Raw genomic sequence first — 15729 nt, 5'->3', positions numbered from 1 at the left:
ATCAACTATCCACAAAAGCAGTTAAAGGAAACACAAAAGAGTACAAAATAAAACAACCAACGGAGGAGGAGGAATAAGAAGGGAGAGAAATAAAGAATCACCAGACAGTATTTAAAACAGCTCAATAAGCAAGTTAAGTTAGACAGTAAGATACTAAAGCTAACCTTGAACCTTTGGTAACCACAAACTTAAAGCCTGCAATGGCAATAAGTACATATCTTTCAATAATCACCCTAAATATAAATGGGCTGAATGCACCAATCAAATGACACAGAGTAATAGAATGGATAAAACAGTAAGACGCATCTCTTTGCTGCTTACAAGAGGCTCACCGCAAACCCAAAGACATGCACAGACTAAAAGTCAAGGGATGGAAAAAGATATTTCATGCAAACAACAGGGAGAAAAAAGCAGGTGTTGCAGCAGTATCAGACAAAATAGACCTCAAAACAAAGAAAATAACAAAAGATAAAGAAGGACATTACATAATGATAAAGGGTTCAGTCCAACAAGAGGATATAACCATTATAAATATATATGCACCCAATACAGGAGCACCAGCATATGTGAAACAAATACTAACAGAACTAAAGGAGGAAAGAGAAGCAATGCATTCATTTTAGGAGACTTCAACACACCACTCACTCCAAAGGATAGATCCACCAGACAGAAAATAAGTAAGGACACAGAGGCACTGAACAACACACTAGAACAGATGGACCTAATAGACATCTATAGAACTCTACATCCAAAAGCCACTATTTACAATAGCCAAGAAATGGAAGCAACCTAAGTGTCCATCAGTAGAAGAATGGATAAAGAAGATGTGGTACATATACACAATGGAATACTATTCAGCCATAAGAAGAAAACAAATCCTACCATTTGCAACAACATGGATGGAGCTAGAGGGTATAAATAAGCCAGGCGGAGAAAGACAAACACCAAATGATTTCACTCATATGTGGAGTATAGGAACAAAGAAAGACTGAAGGAACAAAACAGCAGCAGAATCACAGAACCCAAGAATGGACTAACAGTTACCAAAGGGAAAGGGACTGGGGAGAATGGAAGGTAAGGGAGGGATAAGGGTGGGGAAAAAGAAAGAGGGCATTAGGATTAGCATGTATAATGTGCGGGGGGGCACGGGGAGGGCTGTGGAACACAGAGAAGACAAGTAGTGATTCTACAGCATCTTACTACGCTGATGGACAGTGACTGTAATGGGGTATGTGGTGGGGACTTGGTGAAGGGGGGACCCTAGTAAACATAATGCTCTTCATGTAATTGTAGATTAATGACAACAAAATAAAAATAAAAAATAAATAAACTTACAACTTTCAGTTGTTTAAAAGATAAATAAATAAAAACAAATAAATAAAAGTTATTTTATCAGCAAAATGAGTCTATTAGGGAATAGCAGAAAATTGCAATTTGGGACATGCAGGCAAAATCAAAGTCAAGTCTGGAGAACAAAGGAGAATGTTCTCTTATAGAAAAAAGGCAGGATTTGAGAGGGCTGTTATTAAAAAGTCCACTGGAGGAAACCAGGAGTTCAAAGTGTAGTGGTTTTCATTGGCTGGCCTGTTGACAAGGGAGGAGAAAAACCTCTCTTTGTCCTGCTAGGGTAGTAAAGTTTAGGCTTCTTCCTGTTGGGAATGCGAGGTATGTCTGTTCCTTAGGTCTACGAAGGGCTAGAAGGAGGTGGTGAGGCATGAGATCCCCCTTCTGGCTCCCTGACTCCATTTTAGTGAGGTTTCCCAGTACTCATTTTCACACTCTGGAACAGTCCATGAACTAGAATAAAGCTCTGTAGGTACTTACCGGGAACATGAGAGTGCAGAGCGCCCAGAGGTCTGACAGATAAGATCCTGGGACCCACCTGGTACTTGCACATCTCACATGATACCCAGTCTGGCACTCACGGGATCGACAGTGCTGACAACCTGCCATTTCTGCAGTATGCAGTTTCCCACCACATGGATTCAGGGACCTGTGTTCCTGCCCTGACTTCTCAGCATTGGAAAGAGATTTGTTGAAGCCAACATTCCGTAAAAATGCTTTGGGCGATCACTTTGCGCTCCCAACCCTCTGAGGTCCTGCCTCTTCATCTATTAAATTCTGCTGGTCCCAATGCTGAATTTATGTCTCGCTCTCGATCTTCCTCTCCAAGATAATAACCTCTCCAGCTCTCCGGTGCGTGGACCACCACCCTCCTGTGAGAAACCCAGGTTTGTCTCCTGATGTGATGCCGTATCTGGAGCAGACTAGAATTGAGCTGAGCCTGTGGAGCCTCCCTCTGTTCAGGCAATTTCCCCTTTTTAAGTTTCAGAACCAAATACCAGTGAGATAGAAGATTGACCAGATAATGAAAATGTGCCTCTAACAATCACTTAATATTAGCTGCAGAATCTGGGCTATTTCTCTCAGAACCTGATTGCATAGCCCCTCCCTTATTAGTAGTAGTAGCAATGATCTGGGTTCCAGATTTTGGGTCAAGTCAGCAGTTCTTGCTGGCATTAGGAAATGCAGTTGACGGTTGAACAATGCAGGAGCGCAGGTCTCTGTGCCGTCAAAAACCCGTATAACTTTTGACTCCCTCAACACTTAACTACTAATAGCCTGTTGATTGGAAGCCTTCCTGATGACACAAACAGCTGATTAACACATACTTTGTATGTGATTTGTATTATATACTGTATTCTTACAATAAAGGAAGCTAGAGACAAGAAAGGTTTTTTCAAGTTGTTGCACGCAGATCTCCAAAAAGTTTTTCCAGTAAGTTTATCGAAAGCAGTGCATGTATGTGCAGATCCAAGCAGTTCAAACCCATTGTTCGGGGGTCAGCTGTAGTTGAGCTCTCCCCAACTCCCTCTCCCAGAACGATTTGACCTGTTTTTCTGCCTGGGCCTCAGACTTCCTCTCGGTCTTATTTCTGCCTCTGGGCTGTTCCCTCATCACCCTGACAGGTTGGCCTGGTTCTTTTTTATTCAGATTCTTCCTGCTGACATCGTAGGCTCCAGCTGTCTTGAATTCAGCCTGTTTTGCAGCTCAAGTGGCTTGAGTTATTAATACCAAATGACCTACCGTGTGTGCCATCTTCCTCCACCCTTGCTAATGACCTGGAAACCCCTTGCCCGCTTCATCCGAACGGCCGCGTGCCCCCATGTCACTGTGTCCACATGCCCCGTGTGCAGTCACACCCTTACTGGTGAGGTTTCTTTCCAAACAAACCCAACTTTCACAAATTTCATGGCCTTGATATCATGCTTCTTTGAATATTTTGATGGCATAGTAAATTCTGAATAAAAAATCTTGCCACGTTTTTCTCTCAAATGGGGCCTCCAACCCAAAGTCCCGATTATAAGGTACCCTGCTTTAGCAGCTACAGCGACGACTTGTTTTTCTTCCCTTACCTCCACCAGGCGTCAATGGTAGTCACTCATCTGTGCAGGGCTGCAGGGCCATCGTGAACAAGGCTTTCCAGCAAGTGCTTTGTACTTAGCCCTGTAGGTGAATCTCAGCACATTGTTGAATTATCATCTCTAGTATGTGGTTGAGGAACCCGACGCTGAGACCATGTGATGCTTTGTTCTTGCTTTTCTTCCCAGAGAACCTGCCCATTCTGAACATTTTTCCTCAAGTCCCCAAGCTGTTGGTTCCTGTTTTGGGAAATAATCCCTGTAACGTGGGTCTCTGTTGGGAATGTTGAGGCAGGGTACACGTCAGGGAAAATGAAAGATCTTTGCCTGATCCCTTTTCAGGCACAATCATCAGTTACACAGATGTCTACATTTTCTCTTCTCCCAGAAAGAGCAGTGTGCCCCACAAGCAGATGGGCCCATTTCTGGTTCTTTCTTAAATGGTGTGGTGTAGGAGGCAGGCAGGAGGAAAGAAGGTAAGTGCTACGGGAAGAGAACGGAGAAGGGCCAGTTGCTGTGCGAGAAGATAGGGAATTTCTGACACCTAGCAAAGGCCAACAGTGCGCACACAGGGGGCTGGCACCAAACGAGAGGCAGTGCGAGAACAGCAGGACGACTCCAGTGCAAGGCAGTGGGCTTTGGCGTGTGGCCTCCTTCCCAGGGGCGTCTCTGGGAGGCCACACAGGGAGGGAGGCGAGGCACCCTAGGGCCAGGATGCAGTGGCATGGGGGCAGGGAGCCCGTTTGTTCACCGGACAGCCAAATGCCACGGCCATGGTTTGACCCCACAGAATGACATCTTCATTTGGGTGGACTGTCCCACGGGGTGGCCCTGCCAAACTGCTAATCCCAAGGCTGACATTGACCGCTTCCACCTAAGTGCTCCCTGGGACCTGGTATGGGTTTGCTCACCCCCGGGAAACGGGATCGAGGGCAGCCCACTGGCTCAGAGCTGGCTTGCCACCTTCTCCGCAGGGAAGACGGGGTTCTTCGGGGAGGAAAGCCATCGCCCTGCCTCCCCAAGGGAGGTAATACTGCTAACATGGGAGTGAATACTGAACAAGTGTCACCTGCCTGTGTGATCTTCATATTCTGCTGAAAGGAATGTTGATGTTTTTACTGGCCATAACCAGTTGAATTCAAGGGGCTGGATCCAGGGGGATGACAGGCATGGCTTGGCGAGGCCTCAGTGGTATGGTGAATGTCCCTCCGACACTGGGGGCCTGACATGTGCACAGAGAAGCCCTATCCTGGGAGGGCTGAAGGCCAGGGACAGAGGCTTTGGACCCACTGGATCAGTCGGAAAGAAGTGCCAAGGGAAAAAAGCAGAGTCAGCAGCTGGGCCTGATGAACTTCTCTTCCAGTGGCAACACCACTGTCCCCCCCACTGTTCCAGGCCCTGGGGGCGCACCTCGTGTGTACTGACTGGCTGAACAGCACAGAAGTGATCAGGTAACAGGTGCACCAGAGACCAGAACCAAATGCAGTGAGTGATAAACGGTGTCATGAGCTCCTGGGGCCACCCCGCACCCAGCCTAGAGTGTCTGCACATTCCTTCTCACTTAAACAGCAACTGCAGATCCCTAGGTTCAAACTAGAGGAACAGCTTAACGTATCACAGACAACACCAGCTGGCTGACAACGAAGTCCCCTTTATTTCTGAACATTTCTTTACAACCATGCACACCCAGACAACTCCCAAATCTACCTCCAAAGCCAGAATTTCCCTTTAGAAATCCAGATTCCTATTTCTAACTCTACGGAATGCATCTCCTCAAAGAGCCAATCAACTCCCAAGTTAACATCCCACCCTGTAAAACACATTCCCTTTTCCTGCTCACAGTGAGTAGATGTGGGAAATGGGCTCCTGTGTCCCTCAGACATGTACTTATGTCTGGGCTTCAGTGTCCAAGGGCCCAGAACAAAGCCTATAATACGTGCACGCAGCTAGTCAGGCATGTTACAGGGGCACAGAATGGGCTCTGGATCATAGAAGGTCCTGTCACCACAGTGAGGACAGGGGCTGGCACTGAACCAGACGATGCTGGGCAGCCCCAACTCCTCCAGCAACTGCCTCAGCCTGGCATGCAGCTGGGAAAGTACGCCCAAGTGGAGAGTGCCGTGGACATCCTCGTAGCTCTCCAGGGGGGCAGGATACAGCATACGGCTCAGCTTGCTCAGCCCGATGGTATGGTGCAACAGGCTTTCCAGAGAGGCCATGGAGAGGCGGTTGCCACAGAGGCTGAAGGACACAAGCTGGGAGCAGCGGCTCAGGGCAGGCAGCATGGCGGTGAACTGGGCATCCACGACTCCACACTCTTCCAAGTCCAGGTCCTGGAGGGTGTCAGAGGCTCTCTCTAGCAGAACCCGGAGGGGCTCCGAACTTACATTGGTCAGGTTGACCCCACTGAGACTCAGGGCCTTCAGCTTAGTGACGTTCAGACCCTGGGCCAGATGCATCAGGTCTGATTCCGAAAGCAAGCAGTTGGTAAATGACAGGGAATCCAAAGGGGTCTTGAGGCACCTGGGAAGAGAGAGAGCAGTCAGTTCTGGGGGATGGAGGTGATGGGTGGGTGGACATGGGGATAACGAAGCCCTTAAAGGAAGAGAGAGCCATTTCACCACAACCCAAAGCATCACAGATGACAGGCAGCCCCCAGGATCCCATCTGAGTGGACGCCTTTCTCCACCACTTATTTGCTGGGTGGCGGCATCAAGGCACAGACACCTCCACCATCTCCTCCACTTAGCTGTCAAGCAGGGCACTATGTACTCCTCAGAGGTATGAGCACGAATCAGGTAGCAAGGGGATAAAGTGGTACAAACTTCACATTATAAGACAGTCACAGGGATGAAAATACAACATAGGGAAAATAGCCTATAACATTTTAATTTCTTTGTATGACAGATATTAACTACACTTACTGTGGTGAGCATTTAGTCATATCGGGTCTCATACTGTATACCTGAAACCAATATAATACTGTATACATCAACTACATTTCAATTTTTAAAAATTAAAAAAAAAGAAAACAACAGGCGTTCAGAAGGGGCACCTAATCTAGTGTCTCAAGCAAGAAAGGGAATCGGTGAATCTGAGGACTGGGAGACATGACCAGAAGTGCTTTCAACTAGGACTTCCTTCCAGCTGCTGCTCGGACGCCCGTAATCTCTGATCCTGGTGAGGCCGCCAGGAGATGTGCACAAAGGGCTCGCCAGGGCACGGCCTGCTGGCATGTGGTCGGGGGCGCCAGCCTGCAGGGACCAATTCAGTTCACTCTGTCACCCAAAAACCAACCTCTGCTTTCACAATCCTTCCCTCCTGCTCTCCCATCATCTCCCAAATCAGGAATTTCCGCCTTACCACCCAACTCGGCGCCTGGAGTGGCGCCACAGAGAGGAAGTGGAGGCAGGTTTGCAAGTAGAGGTTCACGCTGGTAAGGCTGCTGAGTGCAGAGCTTATGATGTGAAACCTCACAACCTTTCCCTTTGCCCGTGGCCTCCTCGGTTATTTCCAATCGTCTTAATTTACACATTACTCTTTCAGGAGGAATTCCCAAAGCCACCCTCATGTGGCCCAAAGGCCCCATTACACAACCCCTGGCAAAGTCCCTTTTACCAGCACCTCTCCCAGATTGTATCTCTAACCTCTACCTGGGAGATTATATGACAACATGCACAGGACAGCTGTGACATGTGGCACTTCTCGTGACTGGTGCACACAGGCACTGTCGATGGCTGGCACACAGCAGATGCCCATTATTGTTCATGGAAGGGGGAAGGGCCCACTCTCCCTGGCACAGAGAAACTGTGCCGTCTCTCACCTGAGCACTTGGGCCAGGCGGTCTTTGAGGAAGGAGACAGAGTTCACATAGAACCCCCTGAGGTGGTGCAGATTGAGGAGCTGAGAGCTGAACAGGCTGACGCACCGCTCCTCCATGGCCTGGGAGGTGCGGGGGGACGAGTGGATGTGGTAGACAAACAGCCTGCGCAGGCCGCCCATCTTGCCCAGCTGAGGAGCAAACTTCCCCAGGGTGGTCAGCCTCCAGGTGCTGTTCACCTCGAACTCCTGGATGGAGTCGAGCTGCACCGATCTCAGGATTTTCTGAACATTCTGTATTGGCATCCCAAAAATCTTCAGCTGCCTGCAGCACAGGTTTAGCAAGCCTCTGCTCCCCCGGACTTTCTTAATGAGGTAGGTGAGGGCCTCATCAGGGCTGCTGTCCTTGAGCCAAAGGTCTACGAACACCTGCACAGGATCCAAGGGCTCCTCGGGCCCGGGCCCTGAGCCCTCCACTCTCGGCCTCTTCATCAGGGGTGGGTCCATGTCTGACTCAAAAAGTGAGTAAATATTGGCTTTGATTCCAGACCACACAAGCCAGAAACCCTGACTGGCATTCTTCTGCAAATCCAGCACTTGCAGTTTCCCTCTCCTGCAGGAAAACAGGAGACAGACTGAGATGTTGAGTCTGACACCACAAACCCAGGCAAGGACGAGACACCTGATTGGCACTTTTACTCCACACCCCAGACATCAACTGCTCCTTCTCCTTGTCTACTGGGATCCTTCCAGTCCCCACTCCTAGCACCTTTAAGTGCCACCAGGAGGGGATGGGCACATATTCCCTCAGTCATCTCTGCATCTTAATCAGCCCTACATGTCCGGAAGCCTGTTCCCAGACTGATCCCAATGGCCCTGGGGCCTCCCTGAACTTCCTCACTAGCACCACAAGCAACCTCTGCACCGCCCCCCACCCCAGCCCCATCCTGACCCCAGGTGTACCTTGCTAGGACCCCCCAGGTCCCTCCCACCCCCAGGCTGTGGATCACCCTCACCTGGTGCCAACCTCCTGGGCAAGCAGGTCATCAAGTCCATCAAGTACCGCTTTGAAGGTCTCCTGGTGCGGCAGCTGTTCCCTCATCAGGGACCCCAGAGGGAGGCAGGGGAAGGGCCAGGCCTGCACCATCGCCCTCAGGACATTGTTATGTCTCCCGGCGAAGGCCGCTGTGAACAGCGGAGGGAAGAGCTCCCTGGGCAGCTCTTCCAAAGCGGCGATGGCCAAGGCCTCGTCCCTCAGCAGGCTCTGAACCGCCAGTTCCAGGAGTCTGGCTGGGACCAGAATGCTCATCCTGGTGAATCTACTCTGAAAAGAATCCTGGGGAAACAGCCGGGGAGCAAGGCAGCCTTGTGAGGCCAAGCGTGAGCAACCCCAGATCCCTCCACCCTTCAGAGGAACCGACTCCAGGCTGACGTCCCTGCTCAGGCAATAACTGGACAGTCCTGTTCACCCAGTCCCAGGGTCTGCTTGGTGGACACAAAGCTGTACCTCTCCCTTTGCCAGCACCACGAGGAGCATCTCACCAGGCCTCACTGAGGGAGCGTGGCCACTGGCCACATCCGAGAGCCACCCATTAATTCCAGCCCCACTGCCAAGTGAGTACCAAGGAGCCAGAGAACTAACCCCACACTTTTTGGGGAAAGTTCCAGATTGTCACTCAAGAACTGAAAATATGGGGGAATAAGGGGTGTCATGTCGCCGGGCACGGCCTCCTCCTCAGCTCCAACAGACAGCCCAGATGGAAAAGATGAAGGGGCTCCCACGCGATGAGCACTATTATGTTATTTTACCTAAAAACTAACAGTACTACTATTATGCATCTCTTCGAATGAGTATCAGAATTACCACTTTGTTCAGGGAAAAAGAAACACATTCAGAACAAAGCCTCTACTCTTAAAAATAGTCTGTAGCAGTATTATTCTATGTAGTATTTTTTAAGCTTTTAGTTAGTTCCTTTTTACTTTTTTTAAAAAGCACTTAATAGTAAAATCACAAAAAAGTGGTATGAACTGTAATTACTGGTCACAAACCAAATATTGAAAACATCAAAAAGTTCCAACAGGTGTCTTTCAAAAATTCCAACAAAAACCTGTTTTGGGTAAGAACTATTACAAACGTCTCTAAGGCGGCATACGCTATAGCAGAAATCCCAATGTTTGGGATTAAGGCGAAACTGCATTTAGAGGCCAAAGCCAAGCCTGCTCATTGGAAAGAAGGGAAACTCCACGTGGTCTTGGCCAGAGAGCCGGGGGGGACCGCGCCCGAAGGCAGTGTGCCAGCAGGGCCCACGTGGCTCCTGGGTCCCCGGAGCACAGGGACCCACCTGCTCAGACCTGATGGGCAGTGACTGTCCCACGCCAGGCCTCGGGCTCCCTTCTCTGGTCCTCGGCAGCCATTACAGGCCTTCCTGGCCACACCGTCCTTTTCAGACGGGGTTGAAATTTCAGTTTCCAATGGGAAGTGACATCTTCCTGGATCCCCACCCAGCTAATCCTGATTGGGTACTAACATTCTCCATACCACCTACTGACTCCTGTGTCCGTTTATGAAAGGAAATGAAAAAGAAAACACCTGGAAGTGTACTTGTTGGGGGACTTCGGGCCACATCAGAATTGCCCCAATGTTCAAGTGAAGGCAGCTTTATGCAGTCTTGTCAACCCAAAAGAAAAATAAATAAAATGAAATTTATTTTAGAGTTATACTTTGTTACCTAAAACCACAAATCGCATGCCCACTCACAGGAACAGAGGTACAACTGAGGGGCTGTGGTCTTCCAGATTTTGAGGGTCAAGGCTTCTCTGAAGGAGGTCAGGTCAAAATTACAACTAGGAACTGGCCACGAGAAGGGAGGGGATAGGCATGGTAACAGCACCAAGGGAGGTTACCCAGACGAGGTAAAATACCTTTGGTTTGAGGAATTCAAAGGCTTGTAGATCCTCTAAACACAAGGTAATTGGTGAGGGCAGGGAGGAAATTCAGTCTTCCTCCCTCCCTGGAGGTAAAGGGCATTTCCTACCAGAAGTTCTACATCAGCTCAACACACTGGCTTGAGAAAATTAAGTGCAGAAATATGGGCTGCGGAAGTCAGAACGGTATTGGCAACCGAGTCTGGGTGGGAATTTCAGGCTCTGAGATCTCGGAGGCAGGGAGAGAAATTAATGTGGGCCAAACGCAGTTATCCTTGTCACCAAGGGGTGTCCCCTTCCACATCCTGACCCTTCACAAGCAGATCAGGCCCAGGTATTTTCTAGGGGTTGTGGCCCCTAAACTTGGTCTCCCGAGGCCCCTTACCAAGGAAGATAAGAGTTGGTAACTGCTATCTCCCCAAGCCAACTGATGCAAATATACCTTCAAAAAGCCCCTTCCCGACCCAATCCCCTGAAGCTTCCTGGATACCCGGATTCTGATAGGACAGCCCCATTAGGCACAGGAATAAAACTGTTTTCCTCTCTCCCGGTATTAACCATGGTGCGCAAATAACATCATCTTTTCCCTCACAAAATCTGAAACTAGATTTGGCATTTAAAGGTTCTGCAAATTTAGAGATGATTCCCATGCAGGGCTGAATCACACATTGGTGCTTTTGACATTTCAGAACAGAGAGACAGCCTCTCCACCCAAAGAATTCTTGAGGCTACTTATTCTCTACCCTCTGTATTGTGATGCCCAAACAATTCTCATATACCACGGGCAGGAGGCTGGGATTCTCTCAAGGATCTTCTCCTTTTTGGTATATTCCTGGAAAGTGCTTTCACCAAATTTCTGCTATCCGTTATCAGCCGACTTTGTGTATAACAGGGTGAAATTGGAATGTGCCCTCTGGGCATTTTAGCTCCCAGGCAATCACCTGTGGGAGACTGAGATGAGTAATAAAGATCAATAGCGCAGACACTGGGCCAGAAACGGAGCTCCAGTACCTTAGCAGAAAATCGAAAACAAAGTTCACTGTCAGTTTTATTTTGAGCCTGGTGATCCAGGGCTGGGCTTGGCAAAAACTGGTTGACACCCTCAGGTGAGGGGTTTGGAGGGATCTGCCCCACTTATGTCAATCTCAGCATTAGAAAGAGCTGACTGACGGGCTTCACGTGGGCTCCAGGAGACAGGAAAGGCCCAGAAGTCCAAGCAGGCAGGAGGAACCACTGTCTTCAAAAGACCTAAAAATGTGACGTATGAGAAGGACACTCTTCCCAGTGAGGAGAGGGACACTGCACTGTCCACCTCTGTGCACAGCCTGCTTGTCGGAGGAACACCACAGCACACATCTGCACCAAGTCCTTCCTGCCCAGGATGACTCCCAGGGCCCAGGCATGAATCTGGGGGGCGTTTCTACCTGGTCCTGGTGACCTGCTCTCTTCATGGTCTCATCTGCGGCACAGGCCGTAGCAGTAGCCTGAGCTCACCCGGGGAGGTGTCTGCAGCCGCCTCCCCTTCACAGAATTCCAACTGGATCCCAGAGCATCTGCCTCAGCGACTCTGCAGAATGACAGTGCTTCTGGCCTGGGCCGAAGGGGCAGCCCTGTCTTTCAGTGTCCCTGAGCATGTGAGCCCGCCTCTCCGGGCGCCTTGGCCATGACACTGGGTACACCCCTTCACTGGTATTGAAAAAATTCAAAGTGTTCTGCTCAATGCCACTATTTTTAGAGAACACAACAAGCCAAATGGTGTAGAAGAAAAAAATAAACCCAGATGCTTTTCTGGTTTAAGAGGCCCGAGGAATGCCAGAGGAAAAGCCCGGCTCCACTGGTCTCAAAAGCACCAGGTTCTCTGAGGAGAGGCCCTGGGGACCTTTCCTAATGCCACGGCTCTCCCAGCCCAGCCTTGAGCAGACAAGGTCCCACCTGGGACCCAGTGCCTCTCCTTCCCCTCGGTGGTCAGATCCCCTTACCCTGAAATGTTCTGCCCTTGGTGCCTTTTTAAAGCTTAAAGCTCTCTGTGGGCCCTCCCTGCCCCTTCCTGAGTTCACTTCAGATCCAGGGACATCTGGACCTGAACAGGGATTGTCCCTTTCTTCCTCACCACTGGGGACCTGCCTCACACTTGGCAGGAATGTCCTGTGTCCCAGGCTGGCAGGGAGCACTGGGGCAGGGTTGACATGTTCACAAGGATGTCTCTGGCCCAGCTGACCCCTCCCCTTTACCCCCAATCCTTGATTTTTTTAGACATTTACTGAGTGCCCACAGTACAGTAGTTGCCCTTCTAGGTGACAAGTAGGGACACTCAGTGAAAATACCTTGTCTTCCTCTCAGGGTATCACTGAGGCATAGACCTTGCATTCTACTGAGGAGACAAATGAAAACAAATAAGCTGAAAAATAAACTAATCACAGGCTAACCTTGCTTAGCATAGGAAAGTAGGGCCACAAGATGTCTGTGCCAGCTGAAACCGCGCAAAACAATCTTAATCCAAAGGCAAAATAATGATTTTCCGGTGGCAATCAAATTTTTTTTGTCAAAACATTAAGAACTCTCACATGGATGGAGCTAGAGGGTATTATGCTCAGTGAAATAAGCCAGGTGGAGAAAGACAAGTACCAGATGATTTCACTCATCTGTGGAGCATAAGAACAAAGCAAAAACTGAAGGAACAAAACAGCGGCAGACTCACAGAACCCAAGAATGGACTAACAGTTGCCAAAGGGAAAGGGACTGGGGAGGAAGGGTGGGAAGGGAGGGATAAGGGGCATTACGATTAGCACACATAACGTAGGGGGGCACGGGGAAGGCAGTATAGCACCAAGACAAGTCGTGACTCTATAGCATCTTACTACGCTGATGGACAGTGACTGTAATGGGGTATGTGGCGGGGACTTGATAATGGGGGGAATCTAGTAACCACAATGTTGATCCTGTGACTGTGTACTAATGATACCAAAAAAAAAAATTAAGAACTCTCTTACTATCAAAACTAACTTACTATACTGTGATTTTTAAACTCTGAGAATAAGAATGTTTGGCTTCTTTATAAAAAAACTTACCAAGAGTAGTTTGAACACTGTTTGCCCTTCTTCCTGTCATATAACTTTTGATACAGAGTGAGTGAGCATCTTTTCTGTGCCTTGGTGAAATGTCGCACTGTTTTTAGGTCCAGACAGGCTTCCCTAATTCTATCCTTCGTGCTCTTGTTGTCAAGACTGATCTTCAAGAGTGTTCCTTTAGCAGAAAGTTTTCTGCCAGCACTGCTTCCTCTGGGACATCTTCATCCTTCTTATCAAAACCATATTCTTCTTCTACACTTTTCTGGGAGATGGAGGCTGTGAGCTGGAAGATGGATTCTGAATCATGACGATGAGTAAAAATAACTCACCACGTTTTGGCAGAAGGTAAGAAACGGCTAAAGTGTTTGCTTTCCTAATCTCATTAGTTTATCAACATACGACGCAATGTTCATAGGCAGCTTAGCATGACTTGTCCTTTCCACGTGATGCTCAAAAGGGTGAGTCACCTGCAGCAGTATCGCAGATCAGTAGGAAGGTAACATGAGGATCAGGCCCAGAGGTCCTGGTCCAGGGCTCCCTAAGGCCATCACCTGTGCCAGCCTGATGGGAATGTGCCTGGAGGGGGGACACCATTCTATGTGTGTGGCAGCACTAGACAAGGTCAGGGACAGGAGCAGAGACCAGGAGCCTTCCTTTAAATGGCATCATGCACCACAGGCCAGGGACTCGCAGGTCTGTGCTCAGCTGAGGTCTATAGGCCCTGCCAGGTCTTCCAGGAGGATGTGGGGAAGGCTAGCAATGTTCCCAGGGGAAAATCTAGAAAGGCTTGCCTCACTGTCTGAGGCACCTCTGCTCAGTGGCCCTAGCTCCTACCACACCAGCCAGAGCAGCCCCTGGGAGCACACACCTCCCAGCCACGCATGACCTGGGCAGACCAAATACGCAAATTCGTTGGGGTGTCACTCACCGGATTTGAGATGTACATGGAGGCCTCTCTCACATGCAAGGCAGGGGATAACGAGGGTGAGGGGTCATAGAGACAGAGCTCTGGGGTGTCTCTGTGGTGGCCTGGGCTCACTCTGCTCATCATCCTTGCTCAGGGCACAAGGAGGAGACCTTCTGGCACCCCAGGGCTGACCTTTCTCTCCCTGTGCCTCAAATTCCCCTGGTATCATGACCTAGACTTCGCTCTGCATGTCCTCCTACTCTCAGGGTCCTGGGCCCAAGCCTGTCCTGACGCAGACACTCTCAGTGGGGTACTCTGGGCCAGAAGGCCACCATCCCCTGCTCTGGAGGCAGCAGTAATACTGGGGGTTACAGCTAGGGCTCCTGGGCCCACGCTGCCTGGCACTCTCAAGGCAGAGGTCGTGCTTGGTCCTCAGGGCCCGCCTCCTCCCTCCAGCTCCAGGTCAGGCCACATGGCCTCCCTGACACCCTCGGGCTGCTGCAGGGGGCCTAGCTGGACACGACTGGGGCTCTCTTTCAAGGAGAGCCTCTGACCCCCAGCAGTCCAAGCCCCAAGAGCAGTGAAGCCAAACCTCCCTCAGCTCACCCACCCTGTCCCTGCTCGACACCAAACACAAGTCGAGTCTCTGGAATCTAACACCTGCTCTGCTTTTTACTCTGAGCTGAGGTTCTAAATGTAACTTTGACTTTGGGAAGAGCGTCCCCTACACACAATGGTTACTTCTTATTAAAAGGCATCAGGATAAATGTTCTCTTTGGGATACGACTTGAAAAATGAAGGCTGCTCCTGGGTCTTTGACCCTCCTGTGAGGGACATCAGATGCAGATCCTCCATGACGAGGAGGGCTGGGTGGACAGGGCTTCTCAGGACCCCCGAGAGGGTTCGGGGGACCAGCTTACCTAAATATGTCTTCTGTCCACTCTGTTCCAGCTCAGACTGGCCTGGGTCCTCTGTTACTTGGTTTCCCTGGCCTCGTAACGTCTCAGTCACCCGTGTTCACCTAAGTCTGAAAGGAAGAACCAGAATGCTCCGAAAACAAGGAGACTGTGTGTTAACACGCCTATTTACGAAGCCACAGGCTCCCGTGAATACCTCTTGAGAATCCTGCGGAGGAAACTGAAAGCTGGAGCCTCGATCCTGCTCTTTCAGGGGGAATCCCTTCCTATCTCCAAACCTGACCGCCAGGTTCTCATCAGCTGAACCAGGGGACAATTTAAGTGATAGACCTTGTGCTCTTGGTCAAAAACGACCCGTCCCTCGAGAACACGCACCACTGTCCGGCAGCCATATTTCTGCCCCACCCCGTGCCCTCCTCACCCAGGCGCCTCCACGCGGGCCACCCCGATTCAAGTGCACAAACCCCCAGCTAATGAGATCTAACAGTAAGGACAGACGCCCAAGTTCGAACTATTACGTCAGAACCTGGTACCTGCGCCCCTTTCATGGCGCACGTGGCCGGGGCTGACCTGAGTGAGCACGTTATTCCAGTAGGTCTGTCCTCTAAGCCTCTGTGACGACCGCTCGTGTTCAGATGGAAAACGGAAGGGTGCGGGGAGTGGGGGTCGCT

The 15729-nt window shown here is 49.9% G+C and overlaps 2 protein-coding genes and 1 gene segment (V, D, J or C); 2 read left to right on the top strand and 1 right to left on the bottom strand.

Annotated features, from left to right (window-relative positions):
- The window catches only part of LOC130680826 (immunoglobulin lambda variable 1-40-like), a 209277-nt gene that overhangs the window by 124908 nt on the left and 68640 nt on the right, over positions 1-15729 (top strand).
- The window catches only part of LOC130680825 (immunoglobulin lambda-1 light chain-like), a 270410-nt gene that overhangs the window by 189453 nt on the left and 65228 nt on the right, over positions 1-15729 (top strand). The gene's annotated exons all lie outside the window — the stretch shown is intronic.
- On the bottom strand, positions 5060-9033 carry PRAME (PRAME nuclear receptor transcriptional regulator). Its single transcript, XM_057492325.1, has 3 exons — positions 8258-9033; positions 7246-7854; positions 5060-5945 (listed from the first exon to the last, which is right to left on the bottom strand). Exons 1-3 carry the CDS (start codon positions 8548-8550, stop codon positions 5369-5371), a joined length of 1479 nt encoding a protein of 492 aa, XP_057348308.1. The 5' UTR covers positions 8551-9033; the 3' UTR covers positions 5060-5368.

This window comes from Manis pentadactyla, chromosome 14, assembly GCF_030020395.1.
Source record: "Manis pentadactyla isolate mManPen7 chromosome 14, mManPen7.hap1, whole genome shotgun sequence".
Taxonomy (NCBI): domain Eukaryota; kingdom Metazoa; phylum Chordata; class Mammalia; order Pholidota; family Manidae; genus Manis; species Manis pentadactyla.
This window is presented reverse-complemented; position numbering and strand designations above follow the sequence as displayed.

Bases quoted from the DNA above. Each gene is read 5' to 3' on its own strand.
- PRAME (XM_057492325.1), bottom strand. From the start codon at position 8,550: ATGAGCATTCTGGTCCCAGCCAGACTCCTGGAACTGGCGGTTCAGAGC. The intron at 7,855-8,257 runs GTGAGGGTGATC...GTTTTCCTGCAG, and splicing joins GCCCAGGAGGTTGGCACCAG to GAGAGGGAAACTGCAAGTGC. The intron at 5,946-7,245 runs GTGAGAGACGGC...CTCTCTTCCCAG, and splicing joins CGCCTGGCCCAAGTGCTCAG to GTGCCTCAAGACCCCTTTGG.